The following is a 17,110-nucleotide window of genomic DNA, read 5'->3' as shown; positions in this document are numbered from 1 at the left end:
TGCCGGATAAAAACATTTTTTTCATTCATTTTCAACACATTTTAAGATTTAAAGATACTGTAAAGGGGAGTTCATAAAATATGTCGGCAACCATTTTTATAGTCGTCGGCACTTTAAATTTTCTAAGATTGTCGGCACATCGTGGTTTAGTTTCTAGCGCCACTCCTTAATAGATGTCTTCCTGTAATGTTCGGAAATCTACGTGACAAATCCTCTTGACTTTTGAATTGGTTGCCCTTTCGTGATACACCTTTGAAAGTGAGTAATAATTGCATTGTGATGTTATGAACGAATTAATCAAGATAGCATCAATCGGATAAAAGGAGCCAATGGACGTGAAACCGAGTAGAATCTTTAAAACCCGCATTTGGATAACCGCAGGCGAGAAAACAATTCTTTAATTGGATGGATAAAGGTATCTTTCTTCTCGTCGGCATTACCAATTGCAAGCGGTATGTTTATAGGCAACTGTCACAAGAAATTGACTGTGTTTTGTATTTTCATGCAGTACCGATTTTGGGCCGGTTTAGGAATACACCAATTCGACTTACGACCTCGTTTTGGAAATTTCTCCAAACTTTTTTATACGACTTTTTTAAGCTCAGATATGGTTTTATCGCCATAATTTTAGGACGAATACAATTTTTTCATATTATTTGAGCTTGTATTTTAGATTTAACCGAGAAATGAAGTTTGAAAACTTTTAAGGGATTTGAAAAAATCGTTTCGGGGGGAAACTTTACTCCCCTAGTTGTCAATCACGGTCAAATCCCTTAAAAAATTTTCATCTTTATGTCGACATAAAATCAATATCGTGATCAATACCACGATGAAAACTTCCAAGTAGATTAAAATCATTGCTCCCAACCTGAATCTGAGGTCAAAAATGTTATACAACAGAATTTGAAGAATTTTTCAAAATGAGGCCGTAAGTCGAATTGGTGTATTATAGTCGCAAAGCATTGCCGCTTGCGCAAGAGCCTTTAAAGGCTAGTTTCCTCTGACGTTTTTTTGCAGCGTTCGTCTGAAAAATTCGCGACGACACATGCGCAAAAAGAAAAGTTTCGAGAGAAAAGCATTCGTGTATCGAAAAATTCGGTTGACGAATAGTTGAATTGACGAATAGTTGAACCAGTTTCTTCTTTTTGTCAAGTAAAATTATTATCCGAGGTAAACATAGGACGACCGAATTGCATGATTTTCATAATAGGCCTTCGCAATATGGCATTCTTACAGCAATTATAACTAAGTAGCAGCGAAACTGGCTTGCAGTTTCGTACTTTACTGGGTAGATTAGGTAATAATTCTTTTCCACACGCAAATATAATTTTTCAAATGCCAGTTTGATTGGTATTCACTCTTCTGACCTCTGTCTTTATGTAATTAAGCAAAATATAAAATCTGGTGTTGCTAAAAGCAAAGTTTCACATTGGGTAAAAAAGAAAGCTGAAATATTTGAAGCAGTTGAAGGAAACAATGCTTTTAAAAAGGGAAAAAGAATGAAGACTGCGTCATACGAGGAGTTGGACTCTGCCGTTTATAAATGGCTGAAAACTGCAAGATACAGGAATATTCCTATCAGCTGTAGTATATTTAAAGAAAAAGCTCTAGAGTTCGCAAAATCATTAGAACTCAAAGACTTTCATGCTTCTAATGGATGAGTGAGTCGATGAAAGAAACGATTGAATCATTGCAATGGTACGTGAAGTAGAGGAGCCAATCGAAGTAGAGAATGATGAAGAGGATGGCGGTGATACAAATAGAGATCAACGTCTGGAAAAGCCTACATCAACACAATTGAGAAGTGCCATTGAAACCCCATTGGTCTTTAGTTTTCTTGTAGAGTCAGAAAAGCTTCAACGCTGTACCATGGAAATTTCCAAATTAATTGAAAAGAAACTTTCACAAACTCTAAAACAAGCGTGTATAAAAGATTATTTTGCATAACTACATTGCTTTAAAAATATCATCATATGGAACATAAATACTTATAAAGCCTTTTCTTTTGTTCCTTTCCTCCAGTTTTTCATTATTTGTAAATGCCCCGTTCTCCAGAGAAATCAGACAAGGAAGAAGTTCGACAAGTGGAACTTTTTTTGGGTTTCATGGAGGTTCCACTTATCGAGTAATTCGGACAAGTGGAACATTCGATAAATGGAGCCATCTTTTTCGGTCCCGTGGAGGTTCCACTTATCGAGAGTAGACGGTAATTTACGAAATCAATCATTTATACAAAAAAGCCGAACACTGTTACTTATGGGCTAGATACAATATCCTATAGATGTAATGAATTGTGGATTTCTATACCACTAGACATTCGATCGACAAAAAATTGTAAAGAATTAAAAGCTAAAATTAAACAAACGGATCTTACTTGCCCGTGTAGACTATGCACACCATATCTTTCTAATATTGGATACTTTTATTTGTTATATTTGTTATTGTTACAAGTTGGTGCTATTTAGCTGTTTATTAGCTATCATTTTGCAAACCAACATTGAATAAAGTGGATAAAAAAAAAGCTTAACTTTTCATCCGGCAAAGAAAAGAATAGCACAGTAGAATCGAAAGATAAACTATATGGAACAAAGTAGGAATACGACGTAGACCGTAAGACTACATTGGGGAGGCGTCCCGTCAGATAAATACCCGTTAGAGAAGAAAATACCCCTTCAAGAACAAGAAGAGAGGACCCAGATGCAACAGTCTCAATTCATTTCAACAGAGATGGCCATACACCAGCCAACATGAAAATCACTGGACTTTGCTACCCACCTCGTAAGAACACTAAATGCAAAACCCTCGAAAAACTTATTACTTTTAATCTTGGTACTCTTATTCCTAATGGTCTTAATAAACAATTTTCGTCTCTTTCCTAATCCAGCTATTATTTATTTTCACTTTATCTTATCTATACTCTTCCCACCCCCTTCATATTTCCATCTCGTCTTACGTTCCACGTCGTAAGACGAACTGGAAATTATATACTTGCACAAAGTCGTTATTCTATTTCATCAAATGAAATTTAATACCCTGGGTACCAGAGCCACAAAAATTTAACGGCAACAAAAAATAATGAGAGCTGCGAAGGAGCCTTCTCTCTCCTTCCTTTTTCTCTCTCTTTCGCCTCCGCAGCTCTCGTTATTGTTTTGCTGCCGTTAAATTTTTGCGACTCTGATACCCTGAGTAGAAATTTAAATGCACCACAAAACTTCATTGAATTCAATCTGACATAGTATTGTTTTCGCCTTTTGGCAAGATTTTGTCGCTGTCTTCTTCTTCCTTCAGGATACAAGGAACCAATCCAAAATGATTTGAAATTTTTTGATAAAACCTCTCTGTTAACTTCTTCCAGCGTTCCGGTAGCTGGTGGCTATTTTTTATAAAAATAAAGTGACATGGTATTGACGATAAAAGAATTATAAGGCAAATGCCACTTTGCAATGGCATTTTGATGAAGGATGCAATCATCAAATAACTGGAAACGATACTCATAATTAGAGGAAAAGCTATGAATACTTTGTAAGGCCTCTCAGCGTTTGGACATTCGTAGCGAAGAACCAATACGCTAAATAGTGCCATGCCATAGATCAGCCAGATCGCAAACGAAAAGTATGTCAAAAGTATTTCAACTCTACTGCCTGCTACTAAAATCCACACTGTTGTTAAAACAGATATTTTCAGCAGCGCTAATATAGGAATTCTTTTCTCTTGATGAATAAAGGAGAAAAGTGTTGGAAACTGTCCCTCGCGTGATGCAGATAGCAATGACCTCGCCGACGTGAAAAGCCAAGCGTTCATCGTTCCAAAACACGCCAAAGAAATTAGGATTGGAACAATAAATACAAAATCGTTACCAAGGCTTCGGCTAATGAACGCCGAAAATGGTGACTGGAACTTTCCTATTTCCAGAAAGGACAATTTCGTCATAAAAGAGAGGTTTATAGCTACGTAACAGAACGTAACAAACAAGATTCCCGTCAAACTGGAAAGCCAGAGGTTTCTCTCAGGATTTTGTGTCTCTTCGACAAGATTGCAAATGAACCCCCAGCCATCATAAGCCCAGAGGCCACTGTAAAGTGCCAAGTTTAGAGTTTCAAAATCAAATGGCCTTGCTGATTTAAATCCTTGACTGTACAGTTTGGCGTCGCCATTAGATGCATTCCATACCCCAAGCACGAGGGTCAGTAAGATTATGATTATCTGAACAGCTGTGAAGACTATTTGGGCCTTTGCTGCGAAGTTCGTGCTATTACAGCTACAAATGAAACTCACTACCACACATAAAACGGCAACTGCTCTAACAATCAATTCTTCTTCGAGGGTTTTTGTTTCATAGAAAAAGCTAGCCACTTGCTGTCCGATCGTAGCTGCCATAATTGCAATACCAGCAGGACTAATGATGAAAATTTGTGTCCATACTGTAAGAAAGCCACCGATTTCCCCATAAACATATTTAATGAAGAGGTACATTCCTCCTGTTTTCCCATAAAAATTTGCTAATTCGCAAAAGCACAAGGCACCTAGAACACAGGCAATGCCTGACCCTACCCAAACGATCAATGCCACTTCCATGCTATTTGTCTGTTGGGCGACCATGTGCGGCGAGATGAATATCCCAGATCCAACTAAAGCTCCAACTACATAGAAGAACAAGTGTTTAAATCCAAGCGAGCGTTTCAAGTTTTCTCCTTGTGCAACATTTTCATGGGGCTTGGTGCTTTTTCGTATGCAATTTTTGGCCAAACAGCTAGATGAAGAATCGACAGCCATGACAAGACAGGATCAGAGAGTTTATCTTAACATCATTCTTGTTGTAATATTCTTGATTTTGTTGCAAGAAAAACATTTTGTAACAATGACCGCAATTGTTGACCTTCTTTTGCGTCACTTACCACAGATTTGTTTTCGAGGTTATTAATGCTGGTATTCTTTAAGAAACAAAGCCATTCACTCTATTCTGTTTTAATAAGTTTATTCAACATGCGCCAAATCGAAAACTATGTTGTCTTGTTTTTAAGAAACCTTGAAAACTATTCAGAAATATTGTGAAGCAAAAACCCTGAAAATTTTTAAGGCACTACATCCCGACGCATTTCGGCCATTTACATTTTCCATTGATTTTAATGCGCCGCAAAGCATATTGTTAACTCTCAACGGTTGACTGACGGGACATACCGCCTTTACAAGCAGAGATGCTGTGGTTGGAGGGCTTTGAAGAAGGGCGTAGGCCAATAAAGAACTTTGTTGAAGATCTTGCAGTTATATAAAGGCCTGGCCAAACGACTCAACTTTTCACTTAACGTTTCGCTGAACAATGTTGAGTCATGTTCACTGTTGTTCAGCGTTGTTGAGTATGGGGTGGCCAAACGACTGAACTTTTTGTTCAACATTTGACTCAACATTCCGAATTGCGAGCGCGATTCACTGTGGCATACCTCTCGTTCGTACGTCACATGTCTCGCGTCTGTTAGCGACGCTCCCTTCCATTGTTTATGTTATTTTATTTTTTTTTACAATAAGGCTTGTAGGCCGAAATCGCCCATTGCCAACACAATTACCATACATACAAGTTGACATCATTACAAATTAATAATGAATCTCAGAACATAAGTACAAATTAACAATAAATCTCAGAAAACAGCCAACAGAATTACTATACTTACAAGTTAACATGACTACAAATTAACAATAAATCTCAGAAAACAGCAAACAGCTAATACAAAGATAAACAGATGAAAAGATGATGACGAGCTAGAAATTTTACGTTACGAGGATATGCACGTAGAGGACTTCCCAAAAGAATCCCGTGATTCAAAAGCCAGCGATATAAAGTTATCAGACATTGATATCGGACAATCCGTAACTTCTTGACTCATCAATCAAATAAACTTATCACAAAGGTCAAGGGATGATATCCTGGGAAATTTTGAATAAATCATAGATAACATAGAATTCCTAGCAGTCTCGTAAAGGGGACAAACTGATAAAAAATGAATTTCGTCCTTCACAGCAGTTTTATCAAAAGATTGACAATACGGACATTTTCTATCAATCCTAGGAATAGGATTCTTCCCGTATCTATCTGTTTCAATCCTGAGGTTGTGAGCACTGAGACGTAGTTTTGCAAAGTTGGATCTTTTCTTTTTGCTAGGTATCAAGTCTAAGTAATGCTTAAACTAATAAACAGTTTTGAAAGATGCGTAGGTACAAAGCTTTTTATTGAGAATAATTTGTTCTTTTAAATTTTTATATAACTTTTGACCTTAAATGAGAAGACACTTTTGATTTCACGATAGAGGAGTTATCTGTTGTATGTATTCTGTAAAGGGTCATCAGGGAACGGGCAATACTGACCCAATTAGAAACACCGGAATCTGCATCATTAATTAGCATTTGAATAGCTCTGTATGCATATCTGGAGGAATCGAGATTTATTAAACGATTATAAGATTTTAAGATGTTAATATGTCTATGTTCAAGCAACGAACAACGTCCCAACTCTGCATAAACCCAAAGAGACGTTGTAGATCCTTTAACACCTAGGGTTGACTTGCAAGCCATAAGAGCTTTTTGCTTAATTATATCAACATGAGCACTGTAGGAACCATTAGATTTAAAAGTAACTCCAAGGTATTTGTACTCATTGCATTCTTTGATCTCTTTATCACCAAATTTCCAAATTTTGCACGCCTTAGATTTTTACTTGTTTTTTCTCATAACCATTATCTTGGTTTTGGAAGCATTTATCTCCATATTAATGGACAAGCAGAACTGGTTTAGCTCGTTCAACTGGGATTGCAGATCATCAGCAGAATTAGCTAATAAAACTAAGTCATCAGCATATAAAAGGGTGCAGATATTTCTATCACCCAATCTGACACCGGTAGACACAGCATTAATCTTTGAGTCTAAGTCATTAAGAAACAAAGTGAACAGCAACGGACTCAACAAACAACCTTGCCTAACACCACGATGGCAAGAAAATAGATTAGTTAGGCTGTCTTGGCCCCTTACACAAGACTTAACTTTTGCATACAGGGACTTAATGACATCTAACACTTTACCATTAATACCATAAGACAACAATGTATCAATTAGATTTTTGTAGTCAACGGAATCAAAAGCTTTCTTAAAATCAACAAAGCATAAATAAAGAGTTTTCTTACTAGAAAATGTGTTCTCAATTACAGCATGAAGCGTAAAAATGTGATCGGAGGTTCGATATGTTTTTCTATAAGCAATTTGATTCTCCTTGAGAATGTTAAACTCTTCTACTGTCTGATTCAGGCGGTTAAGAAGAATACCCAAGAAAAGCTTTCCGAAAATGCTAAGCAAGGTAATCCCTCTATATAATTTTTTGTCACCACCTTTAAAAAGCAAAACAATGACGCCTATAGACCATTCTGCTGGGAAGTCACCAGAATCTATAATTTTGTTAAAAAGTTTAATAAAGAGAGTAAAACAACGGTCATTTAAATGTTTGAAGAGCTCAGCATTCAACAAATCAAGACCTGGTGCTTTGCCAGATTTGAGTTTTTCAACCAAATTCTTCACTTCTAATAAATCAATTTTTTCATTTAGTTTAGAATCTATAAGATTGAATAAGTCGTTTTCGGAATCATCAGCAGCTGCAAAGTGTCTTGAGTCTTCAGGGGGGAGTTTTGTTATAGGTGCGGGACATTCCCAGCATTGTTTAGGCCTAGTCATAGGTTACTCATTCTCGTCCCTATGTTGTTGTTTTACCATTTGCGTAGTTTTCTATCATTTTTGCATACTTTTGATTCAGATATCTTTACGTTGCATGGCATCATTTAACCTAGCCCTTCCTTTTACTTGTTATCGGTTCGTTACCATAATCATCGTGTATCGCTAATTTTAGATTCCATTCGTACAAATAAGAGTTGTAGTTTAAGTAGAGACAGTTGGACGGAGACATGAGAAGATATTTGAACGAAACTCTGTCACTCGTCGTAAGGCTTTAGGTTAGGTTAGGGCCTAGTATGCTTCGTATGTTTTATTTGTATTAAAGTGTCTGAGTTATAAACACAGTTTATTTCTGATGTTTTACTCTCTGGGTTTGTGACAGTTAGTAAAATGTGATTAATTTGCAGGCACTGGGAGCAGGGCGCATAGTAGCATACTCCAAACTGTCACTTTGAGTGGCGACTGATTTCCTCAATTTTGAATTCCTCGGATACTTTGGGATAAAAGATGAATTAGGAAGCTGGGAACTCTGTCGGAATCTTGTGATGGTTCAATTCAGTATGTAAAATGAGGAACTGTAGTCAGTCAGGGAGAAATTTAGCAGTAGTCAAAATTGAAATTTTAGATGAAAATTAAAAATTCACAGAGAAACATGTCTCTTAGAATTTGACCGGTTTTTTTAAACCTGTGCAATCGGTCTAGATCCGCGCCTATGCGCCAAGTAACTGTAGCGTCTTAAGACGCATGTTGTTTGCCGCAGCTTTTAAGCCCTGGTCAAACGATCCAACATTTCACCCAACATTTCGCCCAACATTTCTTTTTTATGTTAGAATGTGACCAAACGATGGAGGTCAAACGATCCAACATTTCATCCAACATTTCACCCAACATTTTCACGCGCAGATCGAAAAAGGACTGGGTAGAAGTTCGCGCTGAAGGCTGCACAGTTTCACGACATTTCGATCCGAAAAAATGAAAGGCAATCACTGCCATCTCTTCAGATTTTTTCACTGTCATCACGGTCTTTCCGGACGAGCATCGCATCCTCTATCAAAGTCGTGGCCTAAATTCGTTACCTTGCGCTTTCTTGTAGCTCCTCTGTGCTACAGTTTCTTCATTGACGCTTGATGCCTCTTCTTTATGTAACTTGTATTGTAACTTTTAGGACTTGTATTCTTCAGTAATTATTATCATTATGTTTAGCTAGATCTTTGATTATGTTGCGTGTTAATGTCAAATGTTTGTTTGTCGCGCTTTTGTGTTAGTAACTCTCTTTCCGGGAAATGTGCGTCACTGTCATCGTGTTGTGTGATGTTTCACAGTGTTCCTTTGTTTGTGTTTTAATATAGTGTAATCCAACTTAGAATATTTTAGTCTTACTGTTTTGACAATAGAGAAAACATCAAATAACGAGTATCTCTTGTGTGCTGTCTACTTGGGTAAAGTTACGATGTTGGGTGACCCAACAAGGTGGTCAAACGATCCAACATTTCGCCCAACACCATGTTAGGCGAAATGTTGGGTGAAATGTTGTATCGTTTGACCAGGGCTTTATGGGTTGCTTCCCTGCGGACCTCTCGTTCTTCTTATTCTATAATAAATTCTTATTTTTCGCTCCATCCTCCTCACTCAAAGCTCCATTTCAACTCACTAAAGGATATAGTTTTTTAATTGGTCTAGTTAAAGGCTCATGCTTACCTCTTCCAGCTTTGCATTCCTTGGCACCGCGTATGTGACCATCCTTTCCCCGAGTTACATCTTTGACGATTGCAATTTTCCATTGATCTCTCTTTAGATTTTCGTCCTGCACTTCTACAATGCTTCCTCCATTCATGTTCGCTGGGTTGTTCTTATTCATTCGGTGAGATTTTCACAGATCTATGAGATAGTCCTTCTTCCACCTATTCCAAAAACTATTCAACAATCTGGTTAAGTAAGAAAAGCGCTTACAATGTGATGAATCAAGGGCGTCTTCATCAAATCTCAATTTACAACCAATACCTGTTGATAGCATGCTTAATCTTCTACCTACCAATAGATATTATAGAGTTAATACTTCTCCATCCACCTCATCATGTAAATATGTCAAAGGTTTGTTGTTAAGAATACATTCTACCTTTGACAAAACCGTACGTAGTTCGTCAGAAGTCAATCTAGCATTTCCAAGTACTTTACGTAGACATCTCTTAACACCTCTGATAATTCTTTCAAAGTGCCCTCCTCCCTTTCCAAGGACTTACCTTAAGGTTTAAGTTACAGCCAATTCTTTTAGATTCTAGAAAAGTGTGAACATTCCTGTCTCCATGAAATTTCTTCAAAAACGTTAAAGTTTGAATGTGCCCCTTTTTCTGGTGTGCCCCTTTTTGCACAAAATCTCCTTAAACAGTTTAAGAATGTAGGAGTAAATAAATCTTCAACTAAATCTAGATGCAGGGCTCTAGTCACGCAACATTAGAATAAACAAACGTATACCTTCTTTGAAGCTTGTTTTTGACTTTTCACATATAACGGGCCTGCAAAGTCAATTCCAACATTTGCAAATGGAATAGATTCTTTTACTCTGAAGTCTGGCATTTGGGCTGTTGGTGGTGGTTGGTATGGTCTTCCTTCCAATTTCCTGCAAACAAAACATGAATGTAAGACCTTTTTAACAAAGTGCCTAGCCTTAGTTACCCAAAATCGGACTCTAAGTTCTGCTAAGGTGCCTCTGACTAAACAATGTAACTCTCTTATGACAATCTCTAACTATCAATTCTGTCAGCTTGTGCTCTTTTGACAGAAAAAGTAGATGCTTTGCTTCCAGGCTCAAGTCAGAATTTTCCAACCTACCTTTACAAACGAGCAAACCATTCTCATCTTCAATTCCCGGTGACGTTCTTACTTTCTCAAATACCTAACTACCCTTCATCGATGATTGCGCAATTTTCATTCATTCTTTTTCAACTTTTACAATTTCTTCTGCACTCAATTTGTCTAACCGCAAAGCTTTTCCTTCTTTCTTTGCCTTTAAATTTCCAAAAAACCTGAAAACGAATGACGTTACCCTAAGCAATCTTTTGAGAGTACTGTACTTACTGATATCAGCAGGTTGTTCAATAGTTGTTACCATTACTGTTACATTTTTTCTCTCACAGTTAACCTCTTCAGAGTTTGGAGCAATTTCCTCTTGTGAAGGCCAGTTTTCTCTTCCTTCTTTCAGCCAATGTGGACCTTCCCACCACAACTTGCTGATCATTAGTTGGCTAACTTGTGCCCCTTGAACTATCAGGAGAGTTCTCTCATCTTTTCACAATCATCTGCATTTGTCACCTTCAAAATTTCTAAAACTCTAAATTGGACCCACTGCTTCCATTCACCTTGACCCTGGATCCAACTTAAGACTGTTTTGCTGTCTAGCCGTAGCTGTATATTTGTGATTTCCAATTGAGAACTGAGAGCTTTTAGCACATTGTCTACCAAAGTGGCTAAGTTCTTGGCTGATAACAACTCTAACCTTGGAATTGTTATTTCCTTCAAAGGGGCAACTCTACTATTTGAACACAGCAATGTTGTTTTGATGCCTTCAGATAATTCATATACCAGATATATTATTCCGCAGTATGCTTTCCTGCTTGCATCGCCAAATGCATGAATTTCTACAGGTCTTACTTTGTCACTATCATCGTCATAAAGATATCTTGGTAAACTGATATTTTGCAACCTTTCAAGATCCTCTAGCCACAATTTCCATGTTGCTGCCAATAAGTCTGATATATGCTCATCCCAACCTACATTTAACTTACAAAGATCCTGAAACAAAATCCTAGCAGTCACACCAACAAGACTTAAAATTCCATGAGGATCAAAAAGAGAAGCTAAAACACTCAAAATACCTCTCTTTGTAGGATGATTTTTGTTTACTTTGTCACACATCCTAGTAAAGTCAAATTCCAGTCTATTAGTCTCGTTGTTCCATATTACCCATAAAACCTTACTCTTTTTACTTTAAGCACTTGTACCCCTAAGGCTTTCTTTTGCATAGGTGGAATCTTTAGCTACACTGTGTTTTCTTCTGATTTGGTCTCTTCTTTAATCTCACTTTTTGGAGTGGGATCACTGCTTTTCCATTTTCGGAGTCTGAGCCCCCCAGCTGGCATTCTTTCCTTTGCATTCAAATAGAGTGATCTTGGTTCATCGACATTCAACGTAAAATCCTTCTGTTAACTTTGATACAAAGTTAACAGAAAGGGCGAAAGGGCGATGAATTGATACAAAAAACAACACGTCTGAATCTCACGATGCAAATTTTGGGCTCTGTTTTGTTTATACCATCTAAACATAGAAACCTCAAATAATCTCTGTCTTCTTGGGGAAGGAAAGCCTTCTCTATGTCTCCTACAAGAGCTACCCTACTTTCACGAAAACGTAGCAAGATGTCAAAAATTAAAGGTGAGTTAAAGGTGAGAGAGTCGGGCCCACATGCAGGCAATCATCTAAAGGGGTATCAAACTTTCTTTTTTTCAGGACGCATCCTAGACAATCCTGACATTTGTTGTCTCCGCTTTTCTCTCACTACAGCCATGTGGGGAATGTATTGTACCTTTTCAGTGACATCCATTTCTGATACCTGTTCAGCAATACTTAATTCAATCTGCTCTTTCATTATATCATCATATTTTTGCAGTGTAGAAGGGTCTTTCTCAAGTTTTCTAATAAGGCTGTTAAATCTGGCTAAAGCATTGGCAAAGTTCGTAGGTAAAACTTTATTACCTGCCTTCCATGGTAGACCAACAGAGTATCGTTCGCTATTGAAAGTGATGTTGTCTAACAGGGTCTCATGTACTTCATTTCTTTCACGTTATCCAATTGTTTCGAAGTCCCACAACTTCTGAATTTTATCTTCTAATGCAGATCTGTCACATTTCAAAAGCAAAATTGGTGATTCAGATATAAAGTTGACATTTGACTCAATTGAATCTGAATTCTTACATTGTAATGGGCCTGACAGCACCCATCCCATTGCAGTCTTTATGGCCACAGGTTTTTCCTGGCCCCCTCGTTTAACTTCACCATCCATAAATCTCCATAGGTCTGAGCAAACTAAAACGTCAATTTTTAATGATTCCAACCTAGAAATATCTGAGAACCATATTTTATGCAAACGGGTGTAAGATTTTTTGACGACTTCTGGGTGAACATTCTTAATGTGAGAAATGTTACTGACAGCACAACATTCAATTTCATTTTCCTCTTTTCAAAAAAAAACACCATCACATCTCAGAACAGTGAGGTTAAGCAGGGGTGCATTGGGCATTTTTGTGTTAGCTTCCATACTACTTTGCTTAGGCTTATCTTTCTTACTAACATTATGACAAATTGATACGTGATGTAGGCCATTGCATCTCAGCGAATTAGGTCTTCAAACAAAAACGCGCCAGACACCAACGTCATCCTTGGAATTCGTTTGAGAAATGGCCTCGTTTGCATGTCTTGGGCTTACAATTTGCTGACCATTCTGTGAACATACTGATTGGGACAAAATTCAGTTTGAAAATTTCATCAAGCGATCAGCGAAAATCTCACCAAGAAGTTGTGCAAATATTTTGTCCCGCCTTGAAATTTTGTGCCCATTTGGCACCCCATAAACATGGTCACATATTTCTTTGATTATTGATATGAGTACTTCCATTCAATCTGGCAAAGAATAGCACAACACGTACAGCTTGATTATATCGCCAGCTGTCCTCCCGGTAGACGGCTATTTTCTGAACGTTAAATGCTTGATGATGTTATTACATAATAGAACTGTGAAATCCAGCTAATTATCTTTAAACAGGCAGGCCGAAGCCCGTGGGCTGGATGGGCTGTAGCCGTCCCCCCCCCCCCCCCAACTTTTTAGCTAAAGTATGATATCAAGGCTGTGGCATCAAAGAAAACGATGGAAAACTACGTAAGGAGCCCCCTGCATTTCTAGAACCCCCACTCTAAAATGTGTTCCAGCCTACCTGTAGAGGGAATACGGTACCCTGTTGTGGTCGAAATTCATGGTTTTTTTACTTTTGCACAATCTGTTGTTTTCTAGTAAATTCTGCCCGATAGCGGAATCACATATTTTTATTGTTCTTGATCTGCAGAACCGAGGAGGCTTTTTCATTTGGGGGAGTGTTTTGTTTTTAATGTTAGAGGAGACATGTTGTTTTATTTTATCCCCCAATCTTTGGGTTGTGCGTCCTACATAGCTAGAATCACCTTGGCACGTAAAATTCTTAGATAACAGAAGCTTCTTTGGCTGGTAGGAACGCAATCCATTTGGATGGTTAATGGAACGGCCTTTTTGTATTGTAAACAATACGTGGACTAACAGCAAAGAAACATTTTGTAATGTTATGTTTAATTTGACTTTCAAATCACATGGAAATGTTTCCGATCCACGGTAGTTTTAGAGAAACCCGGCAGTTTAGCGGACAAAATTTTACTTCAACCGAAAAGTAGTATTTTTCACCTCAATGCAGTCGCGTGCTGGGGAAGAATTCAGAGGGGGCAAAGGGGAAAACTGGCGTCCCTTATTGTGCTATCTTCAAATGTTTCTTCAAAGTTTCGGAAATATACAGTGAAGTACAAGAGTTCTAATGGAAGCTCTAAAGTCACAAAATAGGCTCAATCATGCAAATCGTGATACCAGCAAAACATTCAGACCCAGTCCATTTAAGGTGCATTCATGCGAATTCAACTCCAAATAAAGATACAGAGCTAAAAGGTGGTAGAAATACGTAGTTTGGCATGCTGAAAACGATAAGGGTCAGACCCTAACCCCCAAATTTGCCCGTGAATGCTATTTTTAGACTGGGGTACTTGGGCCCAGTCCTTTAAAGGTTTATACCACAACTCTACTGCTGTTTATACCACAACTCAATTCAACTCTACGATAAACAGCTGTAAAGTAGTTTGATGCACTAAGTGAGTTTAGAAATAGACTCTAACTCAGATTTGCCCCAAAATGCTATTTTTGGACTGGGGAACTTGGGCCCAGTCCAGCCGTCACTTGATTTTAATTTATAGAAGAGATACCACCAGTGAGAAGGAGCTATATTAAAAATTACAAGAATTAAAAAAACAGCCTCATCATAAAGGGATATCAGTTCAATGATATAAATAAACCATTCAACAACGTCATCAGACTATTGCAGTCACAACAATTCAAATCTAACAAAAGACACAATGGGAATTTGTCTCCATTCAAAGGTCCTGTTTTACAATTCATTATACCATATAACAATCGCACCATTCACATCCGTCAAATTCTCAAAATTATTTTTGCAAAGAACAAAGAATTACAAAACATATGGTCACAAGCCCCTATTCTAGCCTTAAAAAAGAATATTTATCTCGGTTAACGCATACTGAATTTTGAGCATTACATGGCATTGAAAGATTTCGCCATACCACACCCTCGCTACGCTTATTTTGTCACATCTAATTCCAATGTTGCTTTTTTCTATATTGTGAGGTCGTGGAGCGTTCAATTTAAAGTCAACCGAGAAAAAAATGATAAAAAAGCGAATTTTCCACCATCCAGAGCAGAATTTTTTCCTCTATAACATACTCAAAATCTACCGTGGGGAAAAATTTTATTGAGCTTTATATGATATACGAGGCCACATTCGATAATCAAGTAATTGTAGCACAACTGAGGGAATCTGTTCAGAAAAACAAGAAATCCGTTTTTCTTTTAAAATTGTAGATTTACGTAGGGAAAAATTCTCCTATTCTAGGCCTGAAAAATAAATAAGAGGGCTAATAAAGGAAGAAGTCAGTTTTTTTCTGATTTCCCTAAAAACATGGGCGCGATGTTATCGCAACACCTTGTTCTAAAAGACTGCAATCAAGTTTTACTGAGTTCAGGTAGAAAAAATATTTCTTCCTTTGTGGTAATACTGCAAATGACTATATAACAATTATGCGTCATTCCAGGTAAGGCTTTCTTCCGTAAAGGCCCCAAAATGCCTGAAATTAGATATTAAAATATTTGAAATTAATTCTGCTTTTTTGTATGTGCAAAGTGGGTCCGTCAAAATGACAAGGAATAATGGCTAGCTGAATGACCTGGCTTTGCTGCGTATTGTATGTGATGTTGCTTAAAATATTGACTTTAGTAATGTTATCGACGTTTCTGCCTTAAAAAGGTTTTGGAAGGATGCGGCATTCGTGGACTGCAAATGTATAACCTCGCTTTCACGGCATTGATCTTGTAGCAGGAGACGCAATATATAATCATATATCATAACAACTGCTTTTCACGTTTCATGGTGGGCAAAGAATTCCAAATACCAGAGGTCTTTAAAAGACAGAATTGATCGATCTGTAAAATTGTTGAAAAATCAGTACTCTCATTTATAATCAAGAATTTTCAAAAATTTAGGCGGGTTAGCAACAAGACTTAATTGTTTTGCTACTGTTCAACCTATACTCGGGGCCCACGACACGAAATTCAAGGTGGAGGGGCCAAGTTCTATACGTTGAACTTGAATTCAAGGCTTCATAACAAGACCTCTATGGAAATATTTTTGCTTACCAAAAAGAAGGGGGTCGTGGCCTTTCCGCCTCCCCCTTCTGGTGGTGCGGGGGTAAACTTGCTTAGGAGTTTTGTGAAGGCCGCCATCATGGTAAACGGCAAAAATTGCAAAAAGATGTTCTAGGGATGTTCAGAAAATGCATCCAAGCAATCTCAACATCGCCCTAGACCCATGAAAAATCCTGCACAATACCCATAAGCTTTCTTCAAAATATGGCCCCAAGGCCGCTTGAGGCAGGCCTTGTTTCAGCTTACTACGAATTTGCCTAATTTAAAAAATGACCTGAAGTTCTTTAGCTGCTGACACCATCCTCCACAATATAGTGTCGATTCAAAAACTATCGTTAGAATATCAGCCCTTCGAGCCCTTTAGGTCAGGGCTATAGAACAGGGGGAGGGCTCAGGAGGGCTCAGCTTTTACTTTTTTAAGGGGGGTGTTTTTAAGGAAAATAAAACTTTCGAATTTAGATGATTCCAGTTTGCTGGAAAGCACACCTTTGGAAGCAATTTTTTAATAACGCTAGCTTTCTCTTGTACAAATATCCACAGCCTGAAATCTATTTGATGGTTTCAATCGATTTTCTTGTGTCCTTGTTAAGTTTTTTGCTTATGCAACGTAATTTTCTTCAGATTGGGGCTTCTGATTTTCTTCCTAGCATTTCTTATTATTTCAGTAAATCAAAACGCCTTGCACCCTCTCAATGATTTCATGAAATGAAGCCTAACCTGGACATTTACCGCCAAGCCCAACGTTATCGGCGGGTTCATAAAAACACCTCCTACCTTGGTAAACCTCTCCGGTATCTACTTTGTGCAAAAATCATTTAGATTTAGCGTGCGATCTTGAGATGG

General features: G+C 37.8%; 2 protein-coding genes across 2 annotated transcripts; both read right to left on the bottom strand.

Moving 5' to 3' along the window:
• Positions 1-3,222: 3,222 nt before the first annotated feature.
• On the bottom strand, positions 3,223-9,541 carry LOC135685378 (b(0,+)-type amino acid transporter 1). The gene is made up of 2 exons (XM_089112845.1): positions 9,406-9,541; positions 3,223-4,640 (listed from the first exon to the last, which is right to left on the bottom strand). Exons 1-2 carry the CDS (start codon positions 9,539-9,541, stop codon positions 3,223-3,225), a joined length of 1,554 nt encoding a protein of 517 aa, XP_088968971.1.
• A 1,430-nt stretch (positions 9,542-10,971) lies between these two features.
• On the bottom strand, positions 10,972-11,619 carry LOC148958473 (uncharacterized). Its single transcript, XM_089112844.1, has one exon. The coding sequence runs from the start codon at positions 11,617-11,619 to the stop codon at positions 10,972-10,974; it is 648 nt and encodes a 215-aa protein (XP_088968970.1).
• Between the last annotated feature and the right edge of the window lie 5,491 nt (positions 11,620-17,110).

The sequence above is a fragment of the Rhopilema esculentum genome, chromosome 15, assembly GCF_057945365.1.
Source record: "Rhopilema esculentum isolate cy_ngs chromosome 15, ASM5794536v1, whole genome shotgun sequence".
NCBI lineage: Eukaryota > Metazoa > Cnidaria > Scyphozoa > Rhizostomeae > Rhizostomatidae > Rhopilema > Rhopilema esculentum.
This window is presented reverse-complemented; position numbering and strand designations above follow the sequence as displayed.

Excerpts from the sequence above, each read along its gene's own strand:
- LOC135685378 (XM_089112845.1), bottom strand. The coding sequence starts at position 9,541 with ATGAATGGAGGAAGCATTGTAGAAGTGCAGGACGAAAATCTAAAGAGA. Across the intron at positions 4,641-9,405 it reads GGAATGCAAAGCTGGAAGAG|TTGGAGCTTTAGTTGGATCT; the intron begins GTAAGCATGAGC and ends TCTTCTATGTAG.
- LOC148958473 (XM_089112844.1), bottom strand. The coding sequence starts at position 11,619 with ATGTGTGACAAAGTAAACAAAAATCATCCTACAAAGAGAGGTATTTTG.